This window comes from Lichenostomus cassidix, chromosome 4A (genome assembly GCF_008360975.1).
Source record: "Lichenostomus cassidix isolate B80296 chromosome 4A, HeHo_3.0, whole genome shotgun sequence".
Taxonomy (NCBI): domain Eukaryota; kingdom Metazoa; phylum Chordata; class Aves; order Passeriformes; family Meliphagidae; genus Lichenostomus; species Lichenostomus cassidix.
This window is the reverse complement of record NC_139485.1, coordinates 14,090,715-14,109,925: the sequence shown is the minus strand read 5'-3', so window position 1 is coordinate 14,109,925 and position 19,211 is coordinate 14,090,715. Positions and strand designations below refer to the sequence as shown.

Here is a 19,211-nt window from a genome sequence, read left to right as displayed (position 1 = left end):
CAGAAGAAAGCCTATGTGATTAATTGAAAATTCAGAGTGGGACAGCCCAAACGTAAAATATTCAAAATTGAGAGAAGTCATACTTCATTTAATTTAGCCTTAGAGTTTGTTTGGGTTTTTACGATGTTTATTTTATTTTTGTTTTAGGGGCTTTTTTTGTTTGTTTTTTTTCTGACAAAGCCACAGTTGTTTAAAAAAAAAGATAGACAAATATAGTGTCTTTTGGGACGCTGGAAGAACAGATGGCTAAATTCATGAGAATTCTCTTTTCCCGCTGATGAGACCAACATAAAAAAATCGCTCGTTAAAATTATTTCTAAACAAGATTGCTCATTCTGATATCAGAGACGAGCTCCCTGCTAGTTAAAAGCAGGAGTAAACTCCTCACAGACCACAACCAGTGCGGGGACCCCGTTAATTCACACCACGGGGGAGTGGGCACGGCTGGGATACTTTCAAATTCTATTTCCTAGGAAGGTGGGAAAACCTTGGAGAAGCTGAAGGTTTCGGGGTCCCGGTGGGGCTGAGGCGGGACCGGGGGCGGGGCCGGGGGCGCGCCCCGCTTTAAGAGCGGCGGGAGCGCGCCTGGGGCAGATCCGCGCCCGCTCCGACCCCGCAGCGCTCCGGTAAGGGCTGCACTGGGGCTGCGCTGGGGCTGCACTGGGGCTGCACTGGGGCTGGGGGATCCCGGGGTTAGGGGGTCCCGGGGTGACGGCTGGGGGTTTTGCCTCGGTGCCCCCGCTTGTGCCGCGTCCCGGCTCGAGCCGCTGAATCCCCGCACCGCTAATGAGCTGCGGCGTTAATTAGCGGCCGCCCGCGGCGATGAGCGCTCCGCTCCTGTCCTGTGCCCTCCGCTCCGTCCCCTCGCGGCTGGGGTTTGTGGGATGTGCTCAGTGTTTTGGGCTTTCCCGTCCCTCCCCAAACGGGGGATTCAGCGCCCGGCGCGCTCCTCGGGATGGGGATGCTGCGGGTTTGTGCTTGGAACGAGCGGCAGCAGCGACTTTGTGGTTTTGGTTGTGTAATTAAATTTAGTGTGATATGCTGGCGGCTAGAGATGCTCCCAGGGCTGGAGACCCTCTGGGGCCAGGCTGGGAGAGCTGGGGCTGTTCACCTGGAGAAGAGAAGCCTCCAGAAAGACCTCAGAACTCCTGCCAGTGCCTGAAGGGGCTCCGGGAGAGCTGGAGAGGGACTTGGGACAAGGGATGGAGGGACAGGACACAGGGAATGGCTTCCCACTGGCAGGGTTAGATGGGATATTGGGGAGAAATTCTTCCTTGTGAGACGCTGGCACAGGGTGCCCAGAGAAGCTGTGGCTGCCCCTGGGTCCCTGGAAGTGTCCAAGCAACCTGGGGTAGTGGCAGGTGTCCCTGCCCATTGCAGGGATGGAATAGAATAAGCTTTAATGCCCTTTCCAACACAAAGCAGCCTGTGATTCTATGACAAATGATAGATTTATCTGTGTTGCGTCAGACTTGGAGAATAGCAGTAGGTTAGGGTTTTGCTCCTTTGGGATACTTTTCTCATCCACTGAGTTTCCCTTTCACTTTTGCATGTTCCCAGTGAGCTGAATTCACCAGCACATAAATAAATGATTCCGTGAACTGGAACGGTAGAAAAAAAAGTGGCAGAAGTGATGTTTGTCTTCAATTCCTGATGCAAACCTAAAGCCTCATCTGGGAAATACTGTTTTGTGGGATTCTTGTTGGTTTTTACAGATCCATTTCGAGGTGTGATTTCTCTCACGCCTGAGCAGTTTGATTGTGATCATCAGGATTCCTTTTGGTTGCAGAAGTCAAATTATGTTTAGAAATACAACAGAAAACAAGCCTTGCTTGTCCTTTGGACAAACACCTGGAATGATTGTTTAAATTGTGGGCTGGTTGCTAGAGTTGAGGCAATCATGTAATAAAAGGTCCTTGAAAAGTGAACTGGTGGCTTTGTTCAGCCTGAGGAGCATTTTTAATGAATATCACCCCTTCTGCCCTCGGGGGTGACAGTCCCCTCGCTGATACCTGCTGAGCTTGAGTTTGTTTGTGCATTGCAGGTAATCAAAGGACTCCTTTAAAGAAAACAAACACCAAAAGAGCTGAAATTTGGCTGAAACCTGGAAGCCTTAAGCAACCCAGAGTGGTTCTGAATTCTGACTTCAGTAAATCCTGGGGACAGACAGAGACTCTAATGCTGCCAAGTCATTTTTATGGATGAAAATACATTTAACAGCAATTTTGAGCATGTTTGTGGTACAGTTGTGGGTTCTCATGCCTGATCTTGACCCAGCTTCTGCTTTTGTTGTTGTGGTGTCCTGTTATTTCAGCTGACTCTTGTCCTGCAGTTCTGATATCGCAGTTTTTCATGGTCTTGGGTTGCCGGGGAGATTCTGCGTTTGAACCATTAGAAAGTGAAATTTAATTTTTAAAAAAGGAGAGTCAGGGCTGAATTCTTAGGGTCCAGGACTGCTCCCCCTATTTTAAATTCCATGGTGCTGTTGTCACCTTTGTTATCCCTTTCTGCTGTTTTGCTGAGTAACTGACTCGGTTTGTGAGGAGTTAAGAGGTTTTTTGGTTATTTTCATGTCCTGAGGGCTTGGCCTCGAGCTGCAGCAGGGGAAGTTTAGATTGGATATTAGGAAAAATTTCTTCACCAAAACGGTGGTCAAGCCCTGGAACAGGTTGCCCAGGGAAGTGCTGGAGCCATCATATGTCCCAAAATGTATGAATGTGGCACTTGAGGACATGGATTAGTGGTGATCATGGTGGTGGTGCTTGATGGTTGGACTTGATGATCTCAAGGGTCTTTTCCAACCTTGAGGATTCCATGGTCCTGTGAGGTGATTCCATGACTCTGTCACATTTTGTCACTTGCAATCAGTTGTTGGTACTGCGTGAAAAAAGGTGGACATAGTGGGGATGGATCAGATCCACATCCCTTCCCAGCTCTCTCCTGACAGATGTGACAGATGTTGTCTCTTATTTCATCACAGACATTTATTTTCTTGTGCTGCTTTCCCTCACCTGAGTTTTCCTCCCCAGGGCGTTGGCACCTCAACCAGGCACCATGACAGCGCCGTCCCCCAACCTGTCGTGCCACCACTCCATCGACGACTTCCGCAACAGCGTCTACTCCACGCTCTACTCCATGATCAGCATCACGGGCTTCGTGGGGAACGGCGTGGTGCTCTACGTGCTGATCCGCACGTACCGCCAGAAAACGGCCTTCCAGGTCTACATGCTCAACCTGGCCCTGTCCGACTTCCTGTGCGTGCTCACGCTGCCCCTGCGCGTCATCTACTACGTGCACAAGGGCCACTGGTTCTTCAGCGACTTCCTGTGCCGCCTCTCGTCCTACGCGCTCTACGTCAACCTCTACTGCAGCATCTTCTTCATGACGGCCATGAGCTTCTTCCGCTGCATTGCCATCGTCTTCCCGGTGCGCAACATGAGCCTGGTGTCGGAGAGGAAGGCGAAGTTCGTGTGCGTCGGGATCTGGGTGTTTGTCACCCTGACCAGCGCGCCCTTCCTGCGCAACGGGACGTACCAGCACGGCAACAAGACCAAGTGCTTCGAACCGCCGGAGAACTCCCAGAAGACAAACATGGTGGTGATCCTGGATCTCATCGCCCTCCTCGTGGGCTTCGTCTTCCCCTTCGTCGTCATCACCATCTGCTACGCCATGATCATCCGGACGCTGCTGCGGAACTCCCTGCGGAAGAACGAGGCCAACCGCCGCAAGGCCGTGTGCATGATCGTCATCGTCACGGCCACGTTCCTGGTGAGCTTCACGCCGTACCACGTGCTGCGCACGGTGCACCTGCACACCCTGCGCCTGCGCGGCCCAGGCTGCAGTGACGCCGTGTTCCTGCAGAAAGCTGTTGTGGTCACCCTGCCCCTGGCAGCTGCCAACTGCTGCTTTGACCCCCTGCTCTACTTCTTCTCCGGGGGAAACTTCCGGCAGAGACTCACCACGCTGAGGAAGGCGTCTTCCTCCAGCTTGTCGCAAGCCTTCAAGAAAAAGATCTCTGTCAAGGAGAAGGAGGAGGAACCCTTTGGAGAAAGCCAGAGGGAGAATGGAAAGGCAGCTGTGGCCCCTTTGTAAGGAGGTTAAACCTTCCTCTGAAAGCTCTCTTCAGGGATGGAGATCTCAGAACTCCTCCAGAAGATGGGATGGAGGCTTGCAAGCCTTTATTGCAATTAAATAACTGCACAGTCCCTGGTTTGTGGTACTTGGTGGCAGAGCCACCGCTGGGGCTGGGCAGCCCCTGGGACCCCCAGAGCCACATGGGACAGAACAGCCACCCCCAGCAAGCTGTGGAGCTGCTGATAAACTCCCCAAACCCTTTCCAAGGCTGTATTTGGGCATTTGCTTCATTTCACAACTCTACAAGAGCGTTAATTCCCTGAGCCAGCGGGAAATGTAAACAGAGCTTGCGGCGCGTGGGGAACTCCTGACAAACAACAAGGGCAGAGTTTTCACAGGATCTTCAACAGCAGCCAAGTTATTTACACTGAGAGGCTGGGATAATTCCCACCCTGCTCCCAGCTGCCTCTGGATTTTGGGTTTTAAGATCATTATGTGTGTTTAAGGCTCCCAGGGCTGTGCCTGGGCGGTAAATCGGGGTGGGCTCCTCTCCCCACACCGAGCAGCACGTGATGCTTTGGTGGGCAGCAGATTTGCCAGTATTTTCCCAATTTCTAGAAAAATCTGTGGGATCACCTGTAAAATTGCAGTATCCTACTGTGCAGGATAATTTAGGAGTAAGGATAAAAGGGAGACTTGCTTCAGTGCAACTTGTCTTGTAAGTGATGGCTGCAGGATCTGGATTATCATTCCAGTTCTTTCAGAATTTTAGGTAGAAGTGGAGCTGTGAGTGCTTGGAGTCAGATTTACCCGTCTCAACTATTGGCCAAAGGTGTTAAATTAATAATAAATAAAAATAAAGCTCTCTAGGATGTTTGATCCTGTTCCAGAGTGTTCACCTCACCCATACCTGGCAGCAAAGAGGCAACATGAGGCCCCCAAAAAGATCTTTAGGGAGAGCTGGAGATCCAAAATCTACATTTGGATGAGATTTGATGTTGAAAAAACACTGGGCTGTGTTTCTTCTGTAAAGAAAAACTTCAAACTCTTGGATGGAAGGAAATATTCCTGTACTTTTCCAGCGGATCTGCAGGAAGGTAGCATTCCTGCCTCTGCTAGAGCAGAGCCTGGCCGGAGATGAGTGGCACATCCCAACAGAAATAGAAATTCTTGTAGGATTAAACTTCTCAGTTGGAAAAGGAGTTGATAAATGAAGAGCAAGTGTGTTTGGATATGGTATTTATGAAGTTACTCGATGTTATCTCGAATAAAGAAAACAGTTTTAGTGGTGAAGAATAACAGTGAGCAAAAGGAGTTTGGCTTGGACAGGGATCTGCTTGAGAAATTATCTGTACAGATAATTAGAGTGTGAATTGACTCTTTACACTCAGGCAAAAGCCACTTAAAGACCAAATTCACCTGCAGGACAAATGATGGATATGAATTCCCAAGGAGATCTGAAATTCCTTTGTTAAATTTTAAGGATAAAGTGGCAGAGGGCTAAAAGCTGCTGCTGTAGAGGAGAGTTAGAGACTCCTAACCCCAAGGAGGGCAGAGCCCAGAGTTCAAAGCCAGAACTGCAAATTGTTCAGGGAAAACATGTGGAAGAATTGGCTAAAACTCATTTTCAAGGGTCAGCATTGAGTATTCCACTCCTGTCTCCAGGCTTTAAAGGCATTATGCAACTGTAAGTAAAAATTCTGTGAAACAGAGTTTCAGAATATGTAGGAATAATATGCCCATTCCCAAATTTTAAAATATTGTACAGTAAAGCTAAATGTGTGTATATATATTTGTATATATTGCAAAGCATTTTTATTGTACCAGAGGTATTTTTTAACCTTTTGCCTTTTTTTATTTGAACGAGACAATGCTTATGGCGAAGGAAATGGCAGCTTTTTTTGTGTGTGTTTTTTGAAAGCCTCTGTTACACATCCTTCTTCCTTACAATAAAATTTTATTTGCACACAGCAGCAGAGTCTAATATTTGCTTAATCACAATAATTTATAACGGTATAATAAACAGAGCAGCACAGAAGTTGCTAAGATGTTTGGGTCACTCCCTGTCCCAGCAGTTTGGAGTTCTTTTGCTCCAGCCAAACTGACCTTTGCTGTAGCCCAACTTCCCTGGATTGGCCACCACCTGGAGATGCTGCTTGGGGACCTGTTGGACAGGACACTTCTGATGATCTTGGTACACCTTGCAGAGGTGGAGCAGCCCAACAGAAAGCAGCTGGAACCTGGATAAATTGGGATTTTCAGGCAGAAAATGCTTGGAAGACACTTGGAGGGCAGGGATGCTCTTGGCGAGGGTGATTTTTTTGGCTGTCCTGTGTGGTCACACGTCTCAAACACAGGTTCCTGCACAGAAAAGTCTGTTGGGAATGTTTTCTCCTCGGCTTTTCCCAAAGCAGGTGCAGGATCTGCAGTGGGGTGTTCAGTTACAAAGCTCCATCTAGCCCAGAAGGGTGAGGAGGGACTTTGCCATCAGCTCCAGGTGACAGACAGGCAATGTCCCTGCGTGTGCCTTTGCCCTGTGGACACAGAAAAGTGCCACCCTGGCAGCAACTCCCAAGCAGGTTTTGCTCAGGAATAGGGACCTGGAGAGAAATCTGTGCAGAGAAACAGGGATTGTTACTGGGATGAGGCAAGTTAGGAATTGTGGCGTTTCTATGGGCTGTGCAGTGTGACAGGAGCTGGGAAGAAGGGACCAAGTGCCACCCTGGTGCCGTGACAGACGTGCATAGAAAACGAAAGCCAGTGGGTTGGGGTTTTTCTCGAAACTGGGCTTTTTTGTGCTGCGGTTTCTGGTCTGATGGTGTCCCCTAGTGCTGAGCCATTCCTGCAGCCGCCTGTGGCTGCGAGGTTTCCTTTTTTTTTTCAGCCCACCCCCAGCTCCTTGCCGGTCACATTGTCCTGTTTCCTCTGGTGTTGATCCCCTCGCTCCTCCCCTCCCACCCTTGCCTGCATTTTATTTCACAATCTTCGGGTTTCCCTCTCTGCCTTCCTTTTGTTTTTCCCTGTTTTCCAGGATGGATGCTCCCAGGGTCCTCCTCCTGCCTTGGGCTCCAATTGCATCCTTGATTTTGCCTAAAAAATGCTGATTTTCCACTGGATGAGTGTCCCAGTATGGACCTGCAGAGCTTCCACTAGGGGCTGGTGGTGAGTTCAGCCCTTGAGCATCACCTCCTCATGACAGCTTGTCCTGGCTGTGTCTGCAGGGTTATTTCTGACCAAACCAGTGCAGCTGTGGGTGAAAAGCTCTGCAGGGAACTGGTTATCCATATGGGAATGGAATGGTCCTGCCTGTCTGCCACCAAAGGAAAAGGAGCTGCCACACGGGCACAGCTGGGAAGTTCAGAAACTACATGTGGGATGTACGCAAAAACCCACCCTGATTCCATAAACTGCTTTCCCATAAAACTCCTGCAGCATGTGAGAAGCCAACAGCCCTTCAGTTTAACGAGCAATAAACTCCAAGCACTGGCAATAAAGAGAGATTTCCTCTCATTCCTTCTCTGAGCATGGTGCCTTCTGCAGCATCCATCCCTCAGCAAGTATTTTGGGGCTGGAGGGGCTCAGTCCATCCTCACTGCCTGGATTCCCCAGGGATCTGTGCACTGAGAAGATTTGGGTCCCTTGGCAGGAGTTGACTCTCAATCTGAATCTTAATTTAGCATTTTTTTTCTCTCATTTCCACTGCGGTCTGACATTAGGAGAGGGATTTCTCCCACATGGCAGGAGGGAGAACACCAGACCCTTTATCCTTCACCTACACAGGGCATGGCCCATTTTCCCTTTTTACCAGGGAAAAAATTAAGGAGCAAAAATGAAGGAAAGCCAATCAGATTTTAAAATACCATCAGAGCACGAAAATGTATTAGAAACACTGAGTAAGCATTAAAATGTCTTAAAAACATTCCTGAAAGCAAACCTGAGGGATGAAAAGCCCAGCCTGACACTCAGGGTTACAAATCCCTCTCGGGATCAGCAAGGTTGGGAACTCAATCCTGCTTCTCCCAGGCTCTTAACTCCAGCCTTGCGAGTGGCCACACGTACAAACAGCTATTTGGAATATTTGCAGACTTCACTGGAGGGGGAAATGTGCCCGTTTTGTTCTTGTCAAGGTGGTTTCTTACGCTTCAGAGGAAAGCAGGCTGCTCTGGGAGCAAAGCAAGGGCCCTGTTAGGTCAATAAATACATTCCTGACGGATCTTCACCAGGTTGGGAGGGATAGAAGGAAGGAAGAAGCAAAACCACACCATTTTGATTATTAATGAAAACTCCAAGTGCAGGACCGTTGCTGCAGGTCTCTGCTGGGGGTGGCAAAGACTGAACATAGTTGGGTTTGGGTTTGGCCTGTTAAAATCCATTTATTCATGAGGAACACAACTCCTTGATGCTCTGCTTGAGTTTAATTTCAGCAAGGCTGAGGTTATTTGGGTTGTTCAGCCTGGAGAAGAGGAGACTGAGGGGAGACTCCTCAGGTGCTGCAGCTCCTCCCAAGGGACAGCTCTGACCTCTGCTCCCTGTGACAGGGACAGGGGACACTTGGAGCTGTGCCAGGGGAAGGTTAGGTTGGATTTTAGGAAAAGGTTCTTCCCCCAGAAGGTGCTGAGGCACTGAAAAAGCTCCCCAGGGAATGGTCACAGCCCCAAGGCTGCCAGAGCTCCAGGAGAGTTTGGACAACTCTCCCAGGGATGCACAGAGTGGGATTGTTGGGGTGTCTGTGCAGGACCAGGAGCTGGACTGATGACCCTTCCAGTTCAGGGTATTTTATGATTCTAAGGCTTCCTGCAGCCCCAGGAGCCCCCCAGAGCCACCTGGAGGCTTCAGGGACAGGAAGCAGAGTGTCACCATGTCCCTGCTGTGGAAATCCCTCTCCACACGGGACAGGAGGTTCCTGCAGGTGTTTTGTCCAACCAGCCCAGGAGGCTGCAAAGGGCTGACTCGAAGCTGCTGCGTTTGGGAGCAGTTATTGCAAAAGGCAGCCTGTGGCTGGACTGTTAGAATTGCATCTCTCCCAGGATCAGAGAGGCTTTATTTCCTTTCTGAGTAACCCTGAGACAGCCCTTCTCTCTGCCCTGTTCTCCCCTCGTTACTCACGGCAGGAAGCTGCTTACGTGAGTGAGGGCTAGAAAATGCTACACTGCCCTTTCACCTTGAGCTTTCAAGGAAAATGGAATGAGAAGTTCCCCCAAACTGGCCTTGAGCCGCTGCCTCCTGTCAGCAGCATCTCCTCCCACACTCCTCACGTCCTTCATCACCCCGACTCACTGTGCCAGAGGTTCACAGAACTCCAGAGCACCTTTGGGTTCCTCCTCACCCTTTCCTGATGCTCAGGTGGGAAGGGCATGGCAGCAGCTTCCCTACAAAGCTGGAGCAGCTTCCTCACTTGTGTGGGAAGGCTGGTGGTCCCCAGCTCCAGAGAAGAGACTGGAGCAAGGCTGAGACCTCTTGGCAAAGGCAGCCCAGAGCCATCCCAGGGAAGATTCCCAAGCCATGCATGAGGAATCCCAGGCTGGGCAGGAATTGAGAGGGGGCAGAGGCTGAGCTCAGGTGGATTTTCCTCTCGGGATGCAGTGCAATGACTCTGGTGAGGGTTAATCATATCCTGTGGGAGGAAAAAGAGCCCTCAAGGATGTGAATAATGGAACAGAGGTGCTGAGGAACGGATGTCAGAGCCCTGGGGGATGGTCCTGCACATCCTCAGATCCTGGGGTAGATCCTCCTGGGATCTACCAGGAGCCTGTTCAGATCCAAATTGTGCCACCAACACCAGCTGATGGTCGAGCTTGCTCCCACTGTAATTAAAACTGTAATTAAAATGAATCAATAAAAAATGAGGTTGTTCTGAGGGTCAGCAAATGTCACTGGGCAGTGCAGAGCAGCAGCAGCCAGAGCCACAGAAAATAACACCAATGATTCAACTCAAACAAAATGTCTAATTCTGGTAACTCTCTCCCATGCTGTTCCCATTCTGCTGATGCAACTAGCCCAGCAAACATCCAATATTGCACTGGGTTTATGTAAACTCAGGCACAGATCTCATCAGCCTCCAGAGCTTCCAGTGAGGTGCCTGAGCTCATGGCCTCCTCCACCAGCACTGACCCCTCAGCAGAGCTGTATATTTTGATTTTTCCCTGTTTATTTCTACTGCATGTTCCTCTAAAACAACTGTGCTCCAACAAGGAATGCTGGAGGAGGAGGCAGCTCTAACACTTCATGCTCAGAGAGGGCACAATTTGTGAGTAAAGTGACTCTTAGAAGAAAGTTGGGAGAAATAATTGATAGCTGGAAGCGGGGGAAAGTAGAAATATGGTTTGTTAGCCATCAAAGCTAGAAAAACAACATGGCCAGAAAAATACTGCCCTCCCACGAACCAAGGAGAGTGATAACAAGAAGTTAAAGCTGAAGTTTCAACCCCAAATGTAATTTGATCACAGGGGAAAAAATATGTAAATGCTTCAGCCCCTGCTTTCCCTGGCAAACTCAAATTCCTACAATGCCAGCTCTTTATCCAAACTACAAGGATTATGTCAGTATAAACTGCAGGGGTTGGAGGGAGAGGGAGGAGATTTGGGACTGTTTGAGAAAATAGTAAATTGGTGAATATTTTTATTTCTTTCTATTTTATGTTAAACTTTGGGGGCTTTTCCTTAAGTTCAGTGCAGCAACACCACAGGAGAGCATCAGCTTTGCCATCCCAGCTCACACAGAGTTTGCACTCCTTTTGGATGAAGGGATCTATACTTAAGGACTTTTATTGACTGGTTTTGCTTGATTTTATATAGAAATACATAAATAGGAAGACCACGTGCAGCAGTGAAAAGCCAACACTGAGCAAGACCCTGATGTTGGTGAGGTGTTCTCTGTCCCCTCTCCCAAAGATGAAGGGGTCAGGGCCCCCTAAGGAGGCACTGACAGCATTTTATCCATCAGAAGGAGGATTTTAAAGCCACGTAAGCTTTGATAAGAGCAGGGATTACCAAACCTCCTTGAGTGACACTGTGACAAAAGGCCAGCCCTGCGCATGTCCCACACACAGGGGGGAAAAGATGAAGTAACAGCAAAGAGGGGAAGTGAAAAGCACATTGCTTCACTTTTGTATGAAACAAGAGTCCTGCAGTTCTCTCAAAACGTGTGTTTGTTTTTGGAGAAACAGCTGGAACAGACATGGAGGCCACACATGTCACTGGGGCAAGGATTTGGTGGCTCTCTGGGGTGACTGGTCACAGGTACAAATATCCCATGTTGGGAGGCTTTCCCCTGGCTCCAGTAGGAATGTTGAGGATGAATAAGATCCAAGAGGGTCATTCCAAGGTTTTTATTGCACAAGGTGGTTCAAACACCTTGTCTCAGAGGGTTGGAAAGGGGCAATGCCATCAGTGGGGTTTGGCTGCCTTGTCCCTCACAAGGCAGAGGAACTCCAAGGTCAGTCCCAAATCCCTGCCCATCCCACAGGAGCTCCTCACCCTCCTCTCACAGCTCTAACACAAATCTATCCTCATCCTTAGTGCTGATCTCACCCATCATCACACTGACAGAGCAACCCCTGACACCAGGGCTCCTGACTGCCCTGGGAAGTGGGAAGCTATTTATTCCCAGTGTGTAAGGGAAGCAGTGGGGAAGGTACTGATGCTGGAGCACCAGGCCACTCTCCACCACCTTGTCCAGCTGGAAAGTTCATCCTGAGGTCCCCACCAGCTCAGGAGGAGCACCAGGGGTGGTGACCAGGAGCACTGCCCTGCATAGGCAGCTTCAAGGCACACTCAACAAAATCTCACAGCTCCATACTCTGCTCCCACCTCACTTTATTCCTTCTGCTTTGCTCACAGAAAATTCACCTCTGGAGCATCACAGACAATCCCCACATCAATCCCCATGGATGACCTCAGCTGGCAGCTGCTCCAGGTTCTATTTGCAGCCTCTGGAGCCACCAGCCCCTTCTCCAGAGCATGGGAATGGCAAAGCCAGTGCTCCTGGAGCAGAGCCTTTGGAAGGACTCCCTAAACTCCCTGCTCCCAGCAGCCTCCAGCAGCAGGCACAGCAGCAGGGAGGATGGTTTTTCATAGCAAGACAAGATGGGGAAGCTGGGAAGGGGCCAAAATGGGGTTTTTTTACTGCTTTATCCTTTAAAGTGTCCTTGATAGTTCTACTCAGACCTGCTCTGGCAGCTGAGAAATGCTCCCTGTGTCACTGCCTCTCATGGAATATCACTGCTTGGACCTTCCCTCGGAGGGTGGGAAACCAGCTCCATGCCAATCTCAAACTGGAGATCATTAGCCCCAAACAAATAAGTAGATTTCAGTAATGGATACAACGTGGAGGTTTCCTGGAGGAGCCAATATTTGAATTCTTCACAGCTGCATCTCTGCCTTTTGCTGGGTGGGATTTTGGTTTTTTTCCTTCTTTAGCCTGAAGTGCTCCCAACTCTCTCATGCCATGTGGCTGCTTCTTATTTGCATCCCAGACCTGATTGATGGCTCTGCACTGATATCAAATATATCAGATATAAAATGCCTGTTGGAGTGAGGAGAGTCCCTTCTGCAGTGCTGAGGACACCAATCCAATGGGAAGGGGATTCTGCTCCAGTTCCAGCATCTCTGTGGCTGGAAGAGAAGCCCCCAATGCAGAGCAGGGGCCCCCAGGCCTCCATCAAGCGAAAAATAAAAAATAAAACAAGAAAAGGGAATGGAAACAATCATGAGGAATGGGGTTATTGTAGGAGAGAGCAAGTAAAAGAGGTTGTTTGGGGACAGGGAGGAAAATGCCAGATAGGAAAGAAATAGAGCTCTGGAGAGAGACAATGGAGAACTGGAGGGAAACAATTGAAGTCCCATGTGGACAGGGAGCAGGGAGATCCTGGAGCACAGGCAAGCAGCTTTTCCCAAAGGTGCTGCAGCTTCCAGCACTCTCAGCCCAGGCATGGACATCAAACCTTCTGTGCACAGGGCTGAGGGGAAATTTTGGTGCCAATGGGAAGGGAAATGGGTTTTCACTCCCTAAAAGTGAGTGGGGGGAGTTAATAAAAAGGGCAGCAGCAGCCAGCAAAACAAGTGGACCTGGGGAAAGGTAGGAAAGCTGCCCAGCAGGAAGGAAACAGCCCAAACAAAGGGATGAGCATCACATTACACCTGACACGGGAATATTACAGGTTGTATCAGTCCTTCAGTGCTGAGGGCTCACCTGCAGCTCCCCTGGATGTGCCCTTCAGAACAAGTTAAAAAAGAGATCAGTGTTTCGACAACTAAACCCTCAGCCTTTTGTCTGATGGGAAAAATCAATTCCAAATGTGGAGATTTCAATACAGGCTATAATTTTGTTACAATTCAGATTTATTCTGCTTGCTTTCTTTCCTTTTTTTTTTTTTTTTTTTGTCCTTCCCCTCCTCTCTGTTCTCCAGACATTGGCTCTGATGTCTGTTCTGCTCTCCAAAGACCCTTCACAGCTGAATTCCATGCAGGGAGATGAGCCCCTGCCCAACCCAGGCAGTGAAATCCCCTCTTTGGGATAAAAACACAGGATTCAGGTGCTTCTTCAGCATCTTGCAAATGTTCTTTTCATGCAGAGCAGCAGAAAAGCACATCAGAGGTGATTTGTTAAACAGCTTCACTCTGATTTATAAGAGCTGTTGGCGAGCTTATTTTGACTTTCTCCTTTGATCACCAGAGCGAGGACGAGCATCCCCCAGCTGTAACATGTTTAAATGATGGTTGTTTGGATTTCTGAGCCTCCAGGTAGTTGGAATTGTGACCACACTCCCAGGTAAGCAGACCTGACCCAGCCTTGGTGTCCCTGTGACCAGGTCAGCTGGAGAACTGTATCCACCTGGGAGCAACTCTGCTCCTGCTCCTTCCCACAGCTGCTGCTCCTTCCCTGTGCTCTGGGGATGGTGAAACTCCAGGGAGTGAGGCAGGATGGACTCTATCCCACAAGGAGATCCTGTTTTCCCTGGCTGTATGGTCTGCTCCAGAGCAGAAGCTCCAGTGGGTGCTTCCCAAGGCCTCTGCTTGGACCTGCCTGTTCCCAACACTTTCTTGAGGCACAGAGTTCTTCAGCCTGTTTGGATTTGGTTTTTGGTTTTTTGGGGTTTTTTTCTTGTTTGCTTCTTGGCTTGGGGCAAGAGTTACAGATTTATGTGTAAACACAGGCAGCGTTTGGAGCTGGACTGAAATGAGATGTTGGATTCCTATCAGAGCCTTTGCTGAATAAACTGAGGAGAAACGGAGCAGAAAGACCTTGCAGGAGGTGGGAGAGACCAGGCAGGTGTTCCACAGCCTTCTCCTCACGTGGTCGTGACAGCAGCTCTGGGCTGGGGCTGGGAGAAGTGAGGAACAGCTTCCCTACTCCAGGATTTTACCATTTCCAGGGATCCAGTGGCAAGGTGGGAGCTCCAGCCCTCCCTCCTGCATAGCAGAGGGATGAGGGCGAGCTCAGCTTTTCCTCCCTGCTCACAGAAAGATCTTCAGTGGGCCAGGGTTTAATTCCCCTTTCCAAACAGCTCCTGTTGTGCTTCCAACCTGCAGGATGGGGCAGAGGGAGGTGTGGGAGCAGCTCGAGGCCACGGCATGCAGTGTTTGCTCACAGGCTCTGCCACATAACGAGTGCAGGAATCATAAACCAGGTGTTCCTCATCCCTGAACTTCATCCCTCGCCACCTCCAGCAGCCATAAACACCAGCAGTGTTTGTTGTGGGCTGCGGAGGGCTTTTGGTTTGGTTTTTATGGCGACTTTGTGCCAACAGGTTTGTGGATTCAGGGCTGGTGTTCAGTGGGATGGGATAGGAGAAGGTCTGTGCCAGGAGTTCCTGGTTTGGAGTGAGGGTTCCTGGGGAGTTCTGGGTCCTGCTTGGAGAAAGAAGCACAACAGCAAGATGTGGTGTCCATCTGCATCTCCACCTCCTGCCAGGCTTCCCTGACAGCCCTTTCTGGCCTGGCCATGGTGATGCCAAGAATCTTTATTTTCTCCTTAATACATCTCTCTCTTTGCTGTAAGGCACTGCCAAAAGTGAACTGGGACTGAAAACCACTGAGAGGGCAGAGAGTTCTGTGGATATTACTGAACCCAGAAGAAAATCTTCAAACTTAGTGTAATCTCTTCACTTAAAATGGTATTACTTTTAATGACACAGAGGACACAACTGGTCACTGGTGTTGGTACCACCCTGTGCCTCTGAAGTGTCACCTGTTGGTTTAGTGGGTGTTTAGTGGCCCTAAATCATTTCTGGTGGTGTTGATTTGCTTCTGTGGTTCAGCAGCAAAGAAACAGCAGTTGGATGGGGCTTGGAGCAACCTGGGATAGTGGAAGGTGTCCCTGCCAGTGGCAGGGAGTGGAACTGGATGGGTTTTAAGGTCCTTTCCTACCAAACCATCCCAGAATTCTGTGATTCCATGGAACAGGGATGAGGGCACCTGCAGAGGAGCAGGTTTGAGGAAAACCCCCTCTCCCAGTGCCCTCCAGGCTTTTCCCACTGTGCTGCTTTCCAAATCCACAGCCCAGAGTGCTGGTTTGCTCCCTGTGGAGCAGATCCCCCTCTGGAGCAAACACACTAGGTGCAGATGGAGCAATGCCAACACACAGGGGTGGAAAATCTGCTCCAGCATCCCAGTTTACTCCTGCAGATCCCAGCAAAGTGCTGCTGGAGTTCAAATAACTGTTACTGAAGGCAAAGGATGGAAAAAACAACATTTTTATTATGGGCTGGAACTAGAAATGCAGGACAGCTGCTAATCCCCCTGATAAGTGGGGTGTTGGCGTGGAGGGAGGTTGTGCATCCAGGTTTTTGTCATTCAAGCTCCCCAACCCATGTTCAGATGGGGATATGCTGTAATTGTAATATTCCTCTTATCTTTCTTTTCTCCCCTCTCTGTCCTTGTAATTTCTTCTGCTATTCTTTAATATTTTCCTTTCCTTCTGCCCCTTTATTTTTATTAACTCACCTACAGCACTTGAATCAGCAAATTAAAGAAATAAAATTTCAATCCCAAATTTTCTAGTGGGAGAATGAGCATGTTTTTGGCACTGCCTCTTGCCATTGTTTTGTTAAGACAGACTCTCCTTAATTCCCCTTTTCCATTTCAGAGCCTGCCCTTCCTTTATAAGCCCAGATTTCATCCCATTTGTCCTCTCTTCCCTCCCTCCTGACTCATTTCCACTTCCCATTTCTTTTCTCTTTCCCTTTCCTTTCGCCAAGCATCCTCTGATCTTACATTCTGCTATTTTTAATTCCTCCTTCCCAGGCCTGGATCCACCCCTGACTCGGTGCCCTCTTCCTCTCCAAACTGAAAGGACAGCCAGGGCAAAAATTTCCTCAAAATCCAACTTTTCCCACTGCTGCCTCCATGTGTGGAGCTTGCTGGTTTTGTGGCCCTCCAGGAATTCCAAACTAGAGCTAAAGCTGCCCTCAGCCTTGTTCCATGTGATTCCTGACCCATTTAATCAGAGCCTTCCTCGCAGGCAGTTTGGTCACTGTGCTCCTCACGCCAAATATTCCTCCCGTGCGGCTTTTCCGTCTGTCTGGAACATTTCTGCCTCCAGCCTCACCTCACTTTCCAGCCCCAGCTGTAAAAAACAGCTTTCCATCGCTGTCATCCCGTGGCAAGCTGGGTGTAGGCAGCAAACATTGGGTCATTTCTTTTCCGTGGGGTGGGAATGTTTGTCGCACTGGAAGCAGTTGGAGTTTTAAAGGAGCCTGTGGGATGTGGGCAGGTTTGAGATCTTTCATCCCCAGGCTCACTGGAAAGGAGCTGCAGCTCCGAAAATTTTTCCACCAGTTTGCTAGGATGATCAGTGAGCACCTTGCTAGGACATAAGATCCATTTAATATGGAAATTTAGGGGGAAAAAATTGATTTAATGAAAGGCTGGGGGAAAAGGATTTTTCCGTTCTGTGTTATTACCTACAAAGGAATTCTTGTCCTAATCAAAGCTGGGGGGTCCAGGAGCTTTCAGAGCAAAGAATGCTCAGCATTCCCTCCCAAGGACCTTCTTTATTCTGGATATCAGGCACAGGACATCACCACGGGGGATCACAACCACCACTAGTCACAACTTGCAAGGTTTAGCTGGCAACAGATAAATACTGAGCCTGGGAAGTCAAAACAGTCCTTGAATCTCTGCTTTCAGCAGCAAAGTTCATTTGGTGCAAAGTGTTTCAGACTTCCACATCACATCTGGTGGGTCTCTTCCAGGAGACCTCCCAAAAATTAAGCCCAAATATTTCACTTCAGAGATGAAATCCCCAGGGCACTGCAGATTAGTTAGAGCCTGTGGAGTTCTAAGATTCCTGAGATGGAGTGCTGAAGATTCCAGGAATTCTCTCCGAGGTGAAATTATTAACCAAGCTTTGGTTCCTCAGGCAGGTCTGCACTCACTGAGTCCTGTGCTGATTTGCTCTTCCACCTTTCCTGAGGTGTTCCCAGACTTAAATGGGAGCTGGAATGAAAGAATTCCAATTGGGATCATTAGTGAAATGCAGAGTTTAATATCAGGGACAAAAGCACGATGAGACTCAAAACAGGGGAGCAGATTATTTTTTTCCTCTAAATCCTTGTCTGAAGATTTCCATCTATTTTATAGGCAAATTTATAGGTTCTTATCAACCATAATGAAATGTGGGATGTGCTGATCCACACTATTCCACAGGGAAAAGAATCAGGCCAGGAGTCACAGGAAAAACTTGTGGAAGAGGTAGAAAGAAGGGGAAATTTCAGTGCAGGGATTTTTACCAATTATCTTGTAAAGAGTAAAAGGTTTCTCCTGCCTTTTCCACCTGGAATTGGCCATAGATTCAGCTACAAAATTTTGCTTTTCAGATGCAACAGATTTTATGTGCTTTCACTGTTTGCTTTCAACTAGCAGGATATATATTCATCATTTTATGGGCCTATATGAGTAAAATTAATGGTAAAGTTACTCTGAGAGTTTTTCTGGCCTTTATTTAACAGGGTAACCTATTAATTGCCTAAAAATTCAGCAGCCACCACCACTTCTGGCCTTTCTTACCAGGGTCTGCTTGTTTAAAAAGATGGATGGGAATTTATTTTGTCCTGTCTGGCACAGGGTGTTCTTCATGGCAAATCAACCCCTTCCAGCAGTCACCAGAGAGAAATTCTCTGACATTAAGGAACAATTTCTTCTATTCATCATAAAATCTTCTATATTCATTATAAACACATCTAAAATCAATCCAGGGGTAAACACAAGCCCATTCATTTTAAAAGGTTAGTCTTTCTATGTCTGTTATATAGATATATATACACATTTATTATATTGCATATAAATGTCAAGTGTGACCTTTTTCTGCTGTGATCCACAATTTACGTCGGGCTTGTATAAAAGCACAGCTGTCACATTTATTTTACATCTACACGGAGCTGAATTCCACACAAAATATCCCTGAAATTGCTGCTTTAAGCAAGTTTGAGGCACGTTTTTAAAAAACACATTAATGGAAGTATATCAGTGTAAACTGCCTGGTGGAAATAATGTGAAGAGTTTCAAATTTATTGGTACATTAATAGCCAGGAGTAAAAAAATTGGATGTGCCAGAGGGGCTCTGCAGCCCAGGAGGGTTTTTTCCAGCCCCTGCCCTTGATCCTGGTTGGCATCCCAAGGGGTTGGAATGCTCCAAGGCTGGACATGGCAATCAGGATCATGGAATAATAGGAATATTCAGGTTGGAAAAGACCCCCAAGACCATCGAGTCCAACCATTCCCCAGCACTAACCATGTCCCCAAGTGCCACATCCCCAGGGATCTCAAACCCCTCCAGGGATGGGGATTTTGGGTTGCTTGACAACCCTTCCCAGGAAGAAATTTTCCATAATGTCCAACTAAACCTCCCCTGGCGCAATGGGGAGGTTTCCATCCAGGATGAAACTTCTCCTTCCTCTTCCAGGTTCTCCATCCTTCCAGGATGGAGATGTCCTCTCCATCCTTCATCCAGGATGAACACGAGGACATGCAGGGATGAAACCTCTCCTTCCTCTTCTCTTTCCCCGCTCAGTGGGGATCATCCCCTCGCTTTCATGTTGTCGCCATTGATGCTTTTGGTGTCACGGCACGGTTTTGGGGTCAGGCATGCCCTGTGACCCCCAAACTGGGGATGGACAAAGTGGGAAACCTCCCGCTCAT

General features: G+C 48.5%; 1 protein-coding gene across 1 annotated transcript; it reads left to right on the top strand.

Annotated features, from left to right (window-relative positions):
- The first annotated feature begins 565 nt into the window (after positions 1-565).
- On the top strand, positions 566-6,047 carry CYSLTR1 (cysteinyl leukotriene receptor 1). Its single transcript, XM_085060650.1, has 2 exons — positions 566-626; positions 3,030-6,047. Exon 2 carries the CDS (start codon positions 3,055-3,057, stop codon positions 4,090-4,092), a length of 1,038 nt encoding a protein of 345 aa, XP_084916776.1. The 5' UTR covers positions 566-626; positions 3,030-3,054; the 3' UTR covers positions 4,093-6,047.
- Positions 6,048-19,211: the final 13,164 nt, after the last annotated feature.